The sequence below is a fragment of the Styela clava genome, chromosome 10, assembly GCF_964204865.1.
Source record: "Styela clava chromosome 10, kaStyClav1.hap1.2, whole genome shotgun sequence".
Taxonomy (NCBI): Eukaryota; Metazoa; Chordata; class Ascidiacea; order Stolidobranchia; family Styelidae; genus Styela; species Styela clava.
The window spans coordinates 17,113,774-17,128,012 of NC_135259.1; the positions used below are offsets into that span (position 1 = coordinate 17,113,774).

At 33.4% G+C, this 14,239-nt stretch overlaps 1 protein-coding gene across 1 annotated transcript in view; it reads right to left on the reverse strand.

The window, feature by feature from the left end:
- LOC120337578 (E3 ubiquitin-protein ligase rnf213-alpha-like) overlaps positions 1-14,086 on the reverse strand; it is a 53,992-nt gene extending 39,906 nt beyond the window's left edge. Inside the window, exons 1-16 of the mRNA XM_078116843.1 lie at positions 13,969-14,086; positions 13,497-13,530; positions 11,965-12,070; positions 11,466-11,586; positions 10,580-10,737; positions 10,147-10,255; positions 9,908-9,956; positions 7,800-7,886; positions 7,511-7,600; positions 6,080-6,184; positions 5,529-5,615; positions 3,494-3,580; positions 1,680-1,736; positions 1,360-1,428; positions 949-1,023; positions 670-759 (exon numbers count right to left, since the gene is read on the reverse strand). Coding sequence (XP_077972969.1) covers positions 670-759; positions 949-1,023; positions 1,360-1,428; positions 1,680-1,736; positions 3,494-3,580; positions 5,529-5,615; positions 6,080-6,184; positions 7,511-7,600; positions 7,800-7,886; positions 9,908-9,956; positions 10,147-10,255; positions 10,580-10,737; positions 11,466-11,586; positions 11,965-12,070; positions 13,497-13,530; positions 13,969-14,082 — 1,438 coding nt within the window. The 5' untranslated portion in view covers positions 14,083-14,086. The remainder of the gene's footprint in view (positions 1-669; positions 760-948; positions 1,024-1,359; positions 1,429-1,679; positions 1,737-3,493; positions 3,581-5,528; positions 5,616-6,079; positions 6,185-7,510; positions 7,601-7,799; positions 7,887-9,907; positions 9,957-10,146; positions 10,256-10,579; positions 10,738-11,465; positions 11,587-11,964; positions 12,071-13,496; positions 13,531-13,968) is intronic.
- Positions 14,087-14,239: the final 153 nt, after the last annotated feature.

A 14,239-nucleotide genomic window follows, 5' to 3' on the forward strand; every position in this document is an offset into this window, starting at 1 on the left:
TTTTTGGCAGTTTTTATATATACATAGAAAAGAATAAAACAAAAGTTGAATGATATTATTTTACTGACATTAATTAACATAAAAGAGTTAAGGGTTCTTGACAGATATTTCAATGATCAACAATAGCATTAAGTCATTAACAGAATAAAAGCTTCATAAAATGGGAAAAAGTATGGTAATTCATAAAACAAAAGTTTGAGTAACAAACTCAGAAATATTTTCAATAATTAGTTGGTTATTACTTCCTAAAGTCTTAGAACCACTCACCGTTAAATCAAGCATTCTTTTTATCATAATTTGAATGTCAATTAATTTATAGCAACAATTACTTGCATCCCACGACATCAGCCCCTTTGTGCTAAGTGTTAGAAATACACATTCGAAACAAACAATTTATGAAAAATATTCCAATGCTCAATATATACTGGTAACCAGACAAGAAAGTGTGATTTATCATTTGATTAAGTTGCCAATTTCGCTATCCAGCAGGATGGATATGAAAATCCTATCTCCTACCCTAACATAAAACTGTATTATCATTGCTTGTTTAACCACATGGCATTCTAGAATTTTGAGCATGCTATAACTTTACTAATTCATATTTATTCTGATACTTTATACAAAATGTATTTAAGAACATGCTCCAACCTAAAAATGCATTTTAATTACCAGTTTCAGGGGGAACAACAGAAGTTGATTTTGTTGCACTATCAAGTGGATCTCGGCGATGACCTCCCCATGACGCCCTGTCTATTGACCCTGGTGAAAATAAATTTCATTTTTTATTAAGAAAGACTGTATTGGTACAGTCTAATACAGATTATTCATATCATTCTACAAACTATGTTTCACAGTATTGATAAACAGAAGATTCCATAAGAGTTTCCGCGAATACCATTAACTTGGTAAATAATATTCAAACCCTAAAATTTGTTTTTAAAATAATACCTTTGTTTTTTGTTAAAACTCCCTGACTTAATTGCAAATTTGATACATTGTGCGTTTGATTCATCTGGTCTAGCCCTGATGCACAAAAAAAGAGATAGCTTTTTAACCTTTTTTTGCTAAAATAAGAGGGACTGCAGGTATCAGTACAAAGTTTATGATTCTTTAACCTCAATGCGGTCACCAACCAGACTATTTGATTCAATCTCAAAACATGCCCAATAAAATAACACTATTTTTTTCTTATAAGTCCTTTGTGAGGAATTTTTCATCCTTAATTTTGCCTTTCTTTTTCAAACAGGCAATCAATTGCTTTTTGCCTTCTTTCATCTAACAAACTTGGTTGAAAAAACATAATATTATATTAACAGATTGACATGTAGTAATTTATCACGGCTAATAATTGTTTCTAACCACTTTCTGATAAATGCCTTTGTATCCGGATTCGATTGCTTCTTCTTAGTGGTGTTAGTGATGAACTGTCTGGAATGGGAAAATAAATTTTCACTATTTCTCAAAACTACTCTGGAAAAGATGTCTGTTTTTTACTAATTTCTCACTCTAAATTACATTAAATATCTATGATCAAATATTTGTGATGAGAACATTAACCACCAGCACCAGGTAATTCTAAGATGAAATTTTCATAACAATATTTTTACTACAATATGAATAAAAATGTTTCCATTATTATAAATATTTTTCCAATAAAAGTATGTGTTGTACTCGGATACCTGCTGAAGATCTTTCTTGAAATGTTTCTTTGGCCCTTCTATCTGCAACGTCTGGATCTGCAATTACAATGAAAGTTAATATTATTTTTACTATCAGTAAGATGTGAAATATACTTTATGGCGGGGCTTCCCAAACTAGGGGCCGCGAAACGAATTTTAGGGGCCACAAAGAGAACACCAATTGTACACAAAGTACTATATCTATTTTTCTTTTTCAGTCTCTTGATTCAAAGCACAATTATTGGAAATAGTGTAGAACAAAAATTATTATACCTACATCACGAAGTTTTTCGACCCCTGGCAAAATTGAAACAACGCACTTCCACGGGACTAGGACGAAAAAAAAATTGCGCTATCGACTGACTAAGTCATTTCTAAGGGTAGGGCTGATATTAAAATCATTTTTAAAATTCAGGCTTGGTCATATTTTCGGGGAAATACGGTAGAATCATCGCGCTTGCATAACAATGCATTTTCTGATCGTAAGACCCGATTTGCTCGTACTCGCATAACAAAGCAGCTCTAATCACCAAGCTAGCGGTTCCCAAAAGCGATTCGCTAAGTGAGCCCTTATCGTATATTTTATTTATTCTAAATGTTTTATGGTTTCACACTTTCTCATTATTGCAAATGTGGCGTTTATTAAATTCATTTTCCCGTTTTATATCGTTTACTTTCTGTTACGTAGGGTCCACTTTTACGTAACAGTAGAGGTAAACCCTACGTGCTTCAATTTCGTAGGCTGCAGTTTGTTCATTTGCTGAACCGAGTTTATCGAACTTGAGTGATTTTTTAGCACTTGAGTGATTTTTTAGGAATTGAAATACTATGCAGAGATAAGGAAAAGTTAACTTATTGCCTTTACTCATTAGGCCTACATGTTTATAAACCGAAAGAGGCATAAAGTACATATTAACAGTAACAAAATTGTTTATTTTCCGTGTAGGTGCGCCATGAGTTCTTCCCTGATAATTTGGTTCGCAATGCTAATGCTAAGTTTGATCAATAAAAATGAACAATTCCGGATAAGAACCAGGCCGTCGGTACCCAGACATTGTAATTCATCATTTGGGCCTACATAAAAAAAATGTTGCGCCAAGGCTAGACTTGCTATGCAGCAAAAAGCATTCATACCCATTACATTGAATAAATGAGTAATCTGGGTAAATAAGTGCTTGTTTTTGAGTAGACATACTAATAGCTGAAGATTAGCTGTGTCAATGAAATATCAAAAATGCATATTTTAAACTGTTTAGCATTGTTAACGTGAACGAGAGCCGCCAACAATTTCAATATATATATTAAAGGGGGGCCGCGAGGGCCCGAATATGATTTACACACTGTACTGAGACAAGAATCTGAGACAATCATTGCCTAACGCTCAGCCCCTATGGCATCATTGATGATGATTTTAAAATTTTGCAATGACCATTTTATTAATAATTACAGTAACTACTCATCCTATATATTATTATTTCTTTGAATTTTACCAGTTTTTGGAGACATTGGGGCCTCTGTTCCAGCTTTTGTGGCATCGGTTTTGTTGCTATTTTTGCCAGTTCTATCTCGTTTTGGTCTCGGTAATAAACCTCAAAATTTATTACGAATAAGAATTAACATTGAGGAATATGCCTATCTTAACACAGCTTGAAACGTAGATTTTGATAGTAGCAAATCTGATTTTATTTCAGATATTCCATCATTGATGTGACACTTCTCAAGACTCATGCAGGATTCAAGTATACAAACTTTTTTCTTAATTTCATGAATTTAACTAGAAGAGTGTTAATGAGTGATATAAATAGTTACATTACTTTTAGGTTTTGGTTTTTCTTTATTCTTTGATGCACTTTTTGTTATAGGTGAAGATTGGGTAGGTGTCTCAGGTGTTTGAAGAATTTCTAAAAACAATGATAAGTACTTTTACTTGATTTTTCTATGTGATCAGCTTTATACAAGGTTTGCCCAGTTTGATTCTGAGGAATTCAGTTACATGTGACAAGATGTAGTGTGGAATGATGAACGACTGACCGTCAGGTTACAAAGTAATTCATCATAGTATTTGATGTACTGTCAAGTGGCAAATTATTGCAAAAAATCACCTGGCTACTAGCAGCAAAGCTATTGCATTCAACTTTTTGACATACAGCAGAACTTCAAAGATAATGAGCAGGAAAGATGCATTCAATAAGTAAGAAAAAGAAGTTTTGTCATTGTGCTAAACGTTAGGAATACGCTTGCCATTTTGATTACTCTGTTACTCTCGATGGTTATTTGCGAGAGGATTGCTGGACTCCTCTCTGCCTTAAGGTGGTTCAAAAAAACCGCTAGTCGGTCGATTTCTCTCAAGGTGAAACTCTCAGTAACTCTCAAACTATCAGTGGAAGTTATTTGTTCATTTTACAAGTGTTGCATTTGTACATCTCTCGACTACACAATAACATAATGTTTCTTTTTATAATATAAAATAGGTGACCCATATAACGAAAAATGTTTGCCACCTCGGCTACAGGTTTCAGCTTATAAGTGTTCCATTAGAACCCTCTGCTTGTTTTGCAGTATTTTTTACTTTATGAATCTAAGCTTTGTGCCAACCCTTCGGTCGGGAAGCAAGAGTGACTCTAACTGTGAAAATTTTTAGGGAAAGAAACAATGATTGTAGATAGTATTGATAGGTAACAAATCTGAGTTTGCGAATGTTGCAAGGCCTCTGTCAACAATTTTTAAAAAACATAAATGAAATGTTGTATCATTTTTTGTACGTTTGAGCAAATATTGTGGTCTATATGAGATTCGATTTTTATATAAGATAATTTCATCAAAAATTGCGCACCTTGTGGCAGTTTCGATTTGTTCGCATGAAGTCATCTTAGCAACACCGAATTTCCATTCAAGTATCGCAGCATTTTTGACTGGAATTTTTTGGTCAACTACCGAAATGTTTGAGTATCGAGTCGCTTGCCTACCTTGACTACCGACTTATCGCTTTACATCAAAAGTCATAGCAATATATTTTATAGGGCTATGATAAAGCAATTCTGTTAGTCAGTCATCTTGAAAATTTCATTATGCAACTTGCGTTGTTGCTGCGTTTCTATTTTTCTGTACTTAAAAAATAAATACGTATATCTGAAGAATTCATCATCATTTAATAATGAATTATTATTTAATAATGAACAAAGCAATAATGTAGCAAATAAGAAAAAGTGAACAGTATAATTGGTCTTTGTATAGCAGCACAATTGCATCGTAAAAGTTTCATTATTACTTATCGATCTTAAGATCGGTAAGTATGTTAACAGGTTTTTGTCTGTTTGTTTGTTTTTCTGTTAGATTCGGACGATAACTCACGAACGCGGGGCTGAATCTGCTCCAAATATTGCATGTGCATTCATCGTATCTCGGAACAGAAGCCTATTGATTTTGGATGAATTATGTCGCATAATTAGCAAGATATTTTTTAATTAGTGATGGGACACGCGGTGTCACTATAGAGTCATGAATCGAAACCGCAGTTTCGATCGATAAGTCTTCGGATATTCTCGTTCTAGTTGTTCACGCAGGTAAAAATATTAATTGATTAGCAGGAAATGCCACATGTATCTAATAAAATTAACGACCTCATACCCTCCACATGTGGTCTTTTTAACTAACAAGCAAAGGAATACTATTCAGTCTTAAGCTATACAACCAAGTTATTCGGTTAATTAAGCTTGCATTTGTTTTTTTGTACATTTGATAAGCATTTTCAATACAGTCTAGTTTAGATGATGAAGTATAGTTTTCAGATGCCAATGAAAACATTACAACATTATCATTGTAAAAGCCTATTGAGGGAAAGTAATTTACCATTTTTTAATGGTTTGTGAGAAGTCTCTGATCCTGGCTTGGTAGGTAGTGTTTCGATGGATTTTGTTTGAGACATATCAGCCTTATCTGTGATAGTGGAATTATAAATTTGCATGTGTTTAATATCAATCTGATTAAAATAGTATACTAAGCAATTTTAATCATGTCTGAGATGCATTTTTTTTTTGAAGTCCCATCTCACTTTAATTGTAACTTCAGAAAATTGCGCAATGGCCTGAATTTTACTTTCAATTTTACAAAACCATATGCCATCAGTATCCAATTGTGTAATAATGTTGTGACAAATTTCAGGAATTGGATTAGGGAACTTATCTTATATACATGTGTAATGGTATGTGGGTCTTTCTATGTGGTCTAATTTTGGCTACACGTTGATTGGGAATTTTATCTTGAGAATTTTGAACTTGAAATACATACATTTTGTCTTAGCCCAGACAGTATCGAATCATTGTTGAAGATTATGATTTCTGTAACAAACATTCTAGTAAAAACTAACTATCTAAGGTACACATGATTTTTTAAATTTTTACCTGGTCTTGGAGGCTTTGGGACACTTGTCCCAGCTCTTTTTGCATCTGTTTTGTTGCTATTTTTGCCAGTTTGAGCATTGTTTAGTTTTGGTTGTGGCAATGATCCTAAAAATTGAATAGAATTCAGAAAATTACAAATACTTTACATTGACGAATAAGCCAATTTATATTTATCATAACTTGAAACTTAAAGTTGATAGTAGTCTTAGCACAGCCACTGTAGTATAACTTCTGAAATTTAGAATTCCGTTATGAGCATTCTAGAAAAAACTAATGATCCAACCAGCATATTATTTTATAATATTTTTACCAGTTCCTAGAGCTTCTGTTCCAGCTTTAGTTACACCCGGTTTGTTGCTATTCTCACCAGTTTGAGCGTTACTTACAAGAAACTTACAGTAATGAATAAGCACTTCTATCATATTTTAGCTCAAATTATAATAATGGTGATTTTTTCTAATGTCTATTGATGCAGACTTGTGTATAGGCTTCATGTATGCCTATATATACCAATACACACTATTTTATTAGAGAAATGTTAAGCTGAAAAATAAATTTAATTTTTCTATGAATTGAATCTTTCTGTTTGTTTTATTTTATTTTTGATGAAAAATTGCTTAAAGAAAACCCACAAAAATTTAGAATAGAAAGAATATGACTTCAAAGCAGAAAAAACTTTTGAAATTTTTACCATTGCAGTGGCACAATAGTTCGGGATAGGTATGAGAATAAATAGGATAGGATTTACATATTTATCCCGGGGGAGAGGAAAACCGATAAGAGAGCTTAACCATTTGGCGAACCACGGCCTGTCGTCCGGTTACCATTCCATGCTGGGTATGGGATTAGTTACCGTGGTTATTTGTTTTCGGAAGCATGGACTTGATGGTGGAGGAAGTCATAACCGGCCACCGGTTACGTGAACCACCCTACGTCGACGAGGAGTTAAGCAATCCTCTCGCACATGACCATCCCAACATAGGATTCGAACTTGCAAACCACGCAGAGTAATGAGAGGTGCGGTGGCAAGCGTTTTTCTAACGCTTAGCATGATGAGCAACACCGCCGCGCCAATTGGATGTATTTTTTCAGATGTATGAACTTAGATGGGTGTTATGTATAACATTCTGCTATATTAAAGAGCCCAATCATCACACAAGTTATTGCAAGCTTAATCATGAATCGAAAAGACTTTAAAATGCCATAAATGTGACACTTTAGGACTTCAATTTTGTGCTTGCCCTTTTAGTTTTCATAAAAGTTTGTTCAATGTTCTATAAGACTGTAGTGCCCAATCTCAAATTATAAGATATTTTATTTTAACATGATAATTTGAAAATCTATGAATAAAAAATCAAAGTTGAATTCGCTATTCAAAAATTTTCCCAATTAGGTAGAAGTATTGCTAGTTAATATAAATAATTACTGCACCTCGCGTTTTTGGTTTCTCTTGAGCTCTTGATGCATTTTCTTTTATAGGCGAAGGTTGGGTAGGTGTCCCAGGAGGTGCTTGTGGAGTTTCTAAAAATAATGAGTATTTTCATTTGATTGTTCCATATATGATTACCTATATTATTAGTTGTTGCTGTTTTAATAGGACATGATGGCTGATGAATTTACCCAGTTATATTCGTGATGCTGGGTGTTGCAGCAATAAACATATGCAAAGGGCAGAAATACATGAATCCGTCGTGTTAGTTAATATAGATAATTACTGCACCTTGCGTTTTTGGCTTCTCTGTACTTCTTGAAGCATTTTGTTTTATAGGCGAAGGTTGAGTAGGTGTCGCAGGTGTTTGAAAAGTTTCTAAAAATGATGGGTACTTTTACTTGATTGATCTATATCAGGGGGGCGAACCTTTTTCAATAAATGGGTCAAAAATTATATTTTTATCGCGAAACAGAAGAGAGTGGGTCACAGATATTTAATCAATGTTTGTATATATAAGAAATTTCTGAAACAAATCTTATACGCTTCTGTTGGTGTAGTTTTGGGCTTTGTCAATGCGGAAATTCTATCAGGGACTTATTATGGCACTCGAATTTATGAAATTAGAGTACGAAAACACGCATATGAATCACCCCAAAAAGTTTAGAATGATGCGGCAAATTATTTTATGGTTACAAAGAGTTTGGGGGGAATTCCACTCTGATAATGTTATATTTTTCGATCAGCTTTCAACTACATTAAGGCACTTTCACACTGCTCCATTGTTATGTTAGATTTCTGGGTTTTTATTCCAAGTCTGAAAGATTTTTTTTTTCAACGGCATTGTAGGCTAGAAACTAACAAAATGCAAAGTAGCATCTAGTTCTCGTATAACCCCTAAAAACAGTCTGCAGATGCATATCCGAAAAAAATAAGACGTTGCGAGTAGTTAACTGATCAATTGCATTGTTATGTCATAAACGATGTCAGAGCCAATAGCTAAATAATGGTACACAGCAGTGTAAAAATGCGTCCAAGATTTGAGGGTTTTGAAAATTACCAGACAGGCCCAGAAATTAACAATTTGAATATATATGAGTGATCGCAGCCCTAACTGCCTAACTGACGGTACCTTATAATAGTTTAGTTTATTAGATTAAGTTGAGGCCGGTTTTGTATGATTTTTCATTTTATTCATGTCTTGGTGGGTCACAAATAAAACGCGGTAGGTCACTTTGTGACCCGCGGATCAGTGGTTCGCCATCCCTGTTCTATATGATTACCTATTTTGTTAGTTTTCGCTGTTTTAATACGGCATTGTGCTGATAGATTTAGTTATAGTTGTGATGTGGCACTTGGGTGTTGCAGAGATGGACATATGCATAAGGCAAAAATACTGAACCCATGACTTATGAACCACTAAGTAATCCGTCGTGTTTCTTCGGTGTCTGAATTAAACTTTCACTATCATCCAAGCGACGATATCATTTATATTAAGGTCAGCTTAATTCAATATTGTGATAAGTGAGCCACTATAGAAATCTCTCAAAGTGGAATTTACTTCCAAGCACTTTTGACACTAGGTGAAAATTCATTGCTGCAGTCACGATGAAAGCGCTACATGTTTGAAGCTCAAAAATACACAATACTAGTCCAGGCGCATCGTGTTAAGTGTTAGGAATACGCTTGCCATAACTCAACTGACCACCCGACATGGGTCGTCTGATGGTTTGAATTTCATGTGGATAATTATGTGCGAGAGGATTGCTTGACTGCTTGCCACCGTAGGGTGAATTACGTAACCGCTAGTCGGTTATGGCTTCTTCCACGATCCATGCATCTGAGGCAAAAATGGTTAATTATCCCAATACTCAATGTGATCTGATAACCAGACATGAGGCATTATCATATCATTAAGTTTCAGGGATGAGCAAACTTTTAAAAAACAAAATGCCCGTCGATAGGGTTTAAATTAAGATATGTATCTATTTATACATGAAAAAGAGGATTACTTTTATTTGAAGGCCTGAATATGTAAAAATTTCTAAAATTATAGTTTTTAAAGAAGGTAGGCCTACTGAAGATATTCATACATCAATTTGAGGTATTTTCTAATATTGCGTGCTAAAAATGTTGCTTATAATATTTAAGTAATTACGATTTCTTGAAGTTAACAAAACCTAATCATATGGCAATCATAGCCTATATCCTGGATAACAGTCTAAATTAAGTAAGATAGTAGTTAACCAAAAAAATAGTTTTAGATTATGCGTTTGGGTGGCACACATAGTCATTGCCAGTGGAACAGTTTTGTAGACCATCCTTATACAGAAAATCGAATGCTCAACAGTTGAACATGAAGTTAGACCAATATAAAACTAAATTTGAAATAATCTTACGTCCAGGCGTGTGTGATTTTCCAGCCTCGGCAGGCAAACTTTCTTCAACCTGAATGCAATATTAAACGAGGTAAAACAATTGTTGAACCAGCTTATTCTACTATTAGCAGAAAACTTTATATCACAAGTAATGATTGATATATCCTTTTCTTCTATGTGGTCGATTGTAACAAGTTGTGAATTTTTTTCACGCGATTACTGAGAAATCAAATCACAATCATGAATACATGAAAAAATACCTTAATTAGTTTCAAAATAAGGTCAGCATTGTAGATGAGTTCACTGAGGCGGGCTGCTTCTGTTTTGACCTTTTTCAGAAGACTTTTGCCCCACGTTTCTGGAATACAGCTGTAAAAAAAGTTTATAAACCAAAACAAAAGTTAATAATAAAATACATGTAGATGTAGGTAAATTTTAGTGGAACATGAGTATTTTGCAAGTGCTCTTGCAAGTTTTGAATGGATATGCAAATCTTTGAGTAAATAAATTTCAAAATTCATCTCAATTGCAATATATTTGCATAAAATACCATGTGAAAAGAAAGCTTGACAACTTAATGAATAGAAGTTTTTATACTCGCAATTTAGTGTATGTTTTTATGGTTAGCATGGATCAGACTGGCGAATTAAAAGAATTATCTATCAAAGCAACCTAATAATCAGTATCAAATACCTTTCGAGATTAAGTGCTCCCAGTGCAAGTAATGCATTGAATAAATCAACTCTTATTTCAGATTTTTGAAATGTCTTTGTCTTCTCAACTATCCATTTGCGAATAATCGTAACATCCCTAGTTTCATAAATTTGTGGAACTTTGAATTCTGTGGCATGCTGAAAACAACATTAGAGTATAAGATTTTTTATATACATTACATTATAAAAACTTACATTACTCCAACATATCATATAAATGGAACTTCATGGCAAGGTTAAGCTGATTTCAAAAAACTATCAAAGCAACCTAATAATCAGTATCCAATACCCTTCAAGATTAAGTGCCCCTAGTGCAACTAATGCATTGAATAAATTAACTCTTATTTCAGATTTTTGAAATATTTTTATCTTCTGAATTATCCATTTGCGAATAATTGGAACGTCCATAGTTTCATAAATTTGGGGAACTTTGAATTCTGGAGCTTGCTGAAAAAAACATTGAAGTATAAAAAAAATTTCACATTATAATAACTTACAATACTCCAACAAATCTTATAAATGGAATATAGCAAGGTTAGCTATAGATTTTACAATATGGCCTGCTTGAAAAATTGTAAAAAATTATTATCTACTGTGTCTGAAGGTTGTGAAAAACTGATTTATCAATTTCAAAATCCAAGTTCAGTGCCTATTATTTAGGTTCAAGTAAATTCTGTGTCTTAATTCTTGTCAGCCAAGTATACTGACAAGGTCCTATGAAAAATATCACATAATGCAACAGGTCAAAAATACACATTCGAGTCAGATAACTACCTAATGAAATTGTTGTATCACAAGAAGTAGGAAAAAATGCTTTTGTAACATATGACATAATTAACAGAATATGCTAAATTACTTAAAAATACCTTTTTGATATTCAATATCCAGTAACACAATTTCATGAATGGCTTGCTTCTATCAATATCTTCATTCTCAAATATTGAAGCAATAATTTCATCAGGCCAGTTATCCACAGTCTCTGCACTGCTATGAAAACATTGATTTTTTTCCTCAATTGCCTTTTTGCTATGCATCATTTTTATTGCTTGCATATTTATATATCATAAATTTTTAAATTCCATTTTCCTTTTTTTTTTGCCCAATATTTTCATTAGTCACTATACTATTTGATGTACATGTATTATGTTTTCATATACATCAGTGTAATAGGTGTATTTATTTTTATTCATTGGAAACAAAACCTTAATGTATTATTTCTGGAATTCACTTGAGCTATCACAATAAAAATTATGCAGAAGAATGGTGTAGAACTTGGAAAGTGTTACCTTTATTATTAGAAATACAAATCAAAAAGCTTATAAAGAGCAGCTACTAAATGCTGTCGTTACAAAATTTATAACTTACTTGAATAAGACTGGCCAGGTAAATTTCATTGTCGGGAGCAGAATTTCTCTAGAGGCTGAAATTTCATCATAATTCTCGTTCAAAAATGATGCCAACTCTTGGAACTCTGAAAGAATATTCAAAGATGATTTCAAAATAACAGCTGAGTTAATTCTAATGGTGTCATGAGTTACCGCATCGGAGCACATTTTTTAATTGAAAAAGTTTGCTCATAAATAGTACCATCTAAACCAGCGGTTCCAAAAGTGGGCAAAAACGCTCCCTTGTGGGAGTTTGCCATGACTTGGGGGTGCTGATGACAATTTGGGCAATTGGGGGGCGCTGGCTGTCAAATTGGGCAATAGCGGGGCACTGACATCATCACGGGAACTCACAAGAAGTATGATATTTTATGCCATTTACTCCTATGTTTTGGTATTGGTATTCATCGTTTGGACTCTTTGGACATTTCCATGTCCTAATAGCAGAAGGTGCGCTTCAGCAAAAAACTAAGTTAGTGGTTGAAAATTTTGCGAAACTTCTGATTATAATCATACGCAAACAGAAGTTCAAGCGCAAATAAAATTAAATAATTTTTTGGAGATAGTAAAGAAATTTTTGGTTTCCGTTTTCTAGATAACCCTGGATTTCCAGAAGAGAAAATGCACCACTATCACTAGGTTTATTTATACCTTCAAACTTATGTTCAGTGTTCCATCTTTTTGGGAACAGAATCAAATTGAAATATCTTCACGAGTAAGATCGGGTTAAAAGTTTTTTTATTGTTCTTGCCAGCTCATTCTTGTTAGAGCGAGTATTTAGTGCAGTGACCACACTTTTACATATCAAAAAAGATTCCCTTGACAGTGTGAGACGAGGAGACTCAAGACTGTTTTGACTGAAATGAAGCCAGATATTATCAAGCTGATGGCATTTCACTCGGCTCAACCTTCATATAATACTAATGATAAATGGAGAATAAAGTAGCTTTGACTTTTTTTTTTTAGGGGGGGGGGGGGGGGCATTTGCTAGTCGAAAAGTCGCCCAAGGGGGCGCTGGCAGAAAAAAGTTTGAGAAACACCGATCTAAACAAAGTATATCAATATGACAGAGATTCACATAAATAGTGCATGGGCTTCCATGCATTGGGTACGATCCTTTCAGTAGTTACATTTTCGGATCGCATATCACAATTTTAAACAAACCAATACATGCAAACTTTCAAAGTAGTTTGAATATTTGAATTATTACTGTTAATTTGGCATCCTTTTGATGATAGAGTAAAGTAATTACAACCAGATGCCACCAGAGTCATTTGATATTATGATATTATGTTTTGAATTGTTTTAATTTTTGTCAGTGAACATCAGAGTACACTAAAAACATCTCAAATCACAAGGGATAGAAGACCAAAACGTTTAGGAAGCTCCGGTCCATAAGACAAACAATTTTGAAATGCTTGAAAGAAATTTGTTGCATAACATAAAATTTGGCATAGCATATTCAAATCATAAATAATTTTAATTGCTATCTCGAATTATGCTTAAACTAACCTTCTTCTTCACTTTCATCCACTTTTTCAGAGACCTGAAATTTAACATTGTTAGTTTGTATGGGTTGAAATGGAATATACTCCACTGATAAGACCTTTTATTCACTATACGAAGTATTTATACGTTGTTATTGAGTACTGTATGACTCATTCATCGAGTGACAATGTCGAATTGAAATAATCGATTAGTTCTCTATTTACGTATAGGAGAAATGCATCAACTTTAGTGACTTGTCAACATTTCAATTCAATATTTCAATTTAAATCTTACAAGAATAGTAAATATTTTCTTAAATTAGAGTGTCTAAAATTGAGCTGGTTTGAGGAATTGTATTATGAATAATATAAAAATATTATTAAATACTATTTTTACCATATCATTCTGTCAACATACAACACCAAGCATATGGCCACAATATATATAATCTTTGAATGAACAAAACTGACACGAACAATCAACAATTTATACAAACTTTTTGCAGTTGCAAAAACACATCTGCAGCATTTACGAACTCTGTAACTTTTGATGTATCACTCTTATGCTTCCCTAAGAGAATTTGTGTCCAAATCCGTACAATCATGTCCATATCATAAGTGCTGTTAAGTAAAGGCAATTATTTTAATTTTATTAGAAGTTACTTGGTGCACTTTTATAGCGGCACTAATGTAACTTTTAGAGTAGGATCAGTTTGTCAAATTTTTTTATTTCAAATCTATAGTTACATGTAAACACAGAAATTGCAA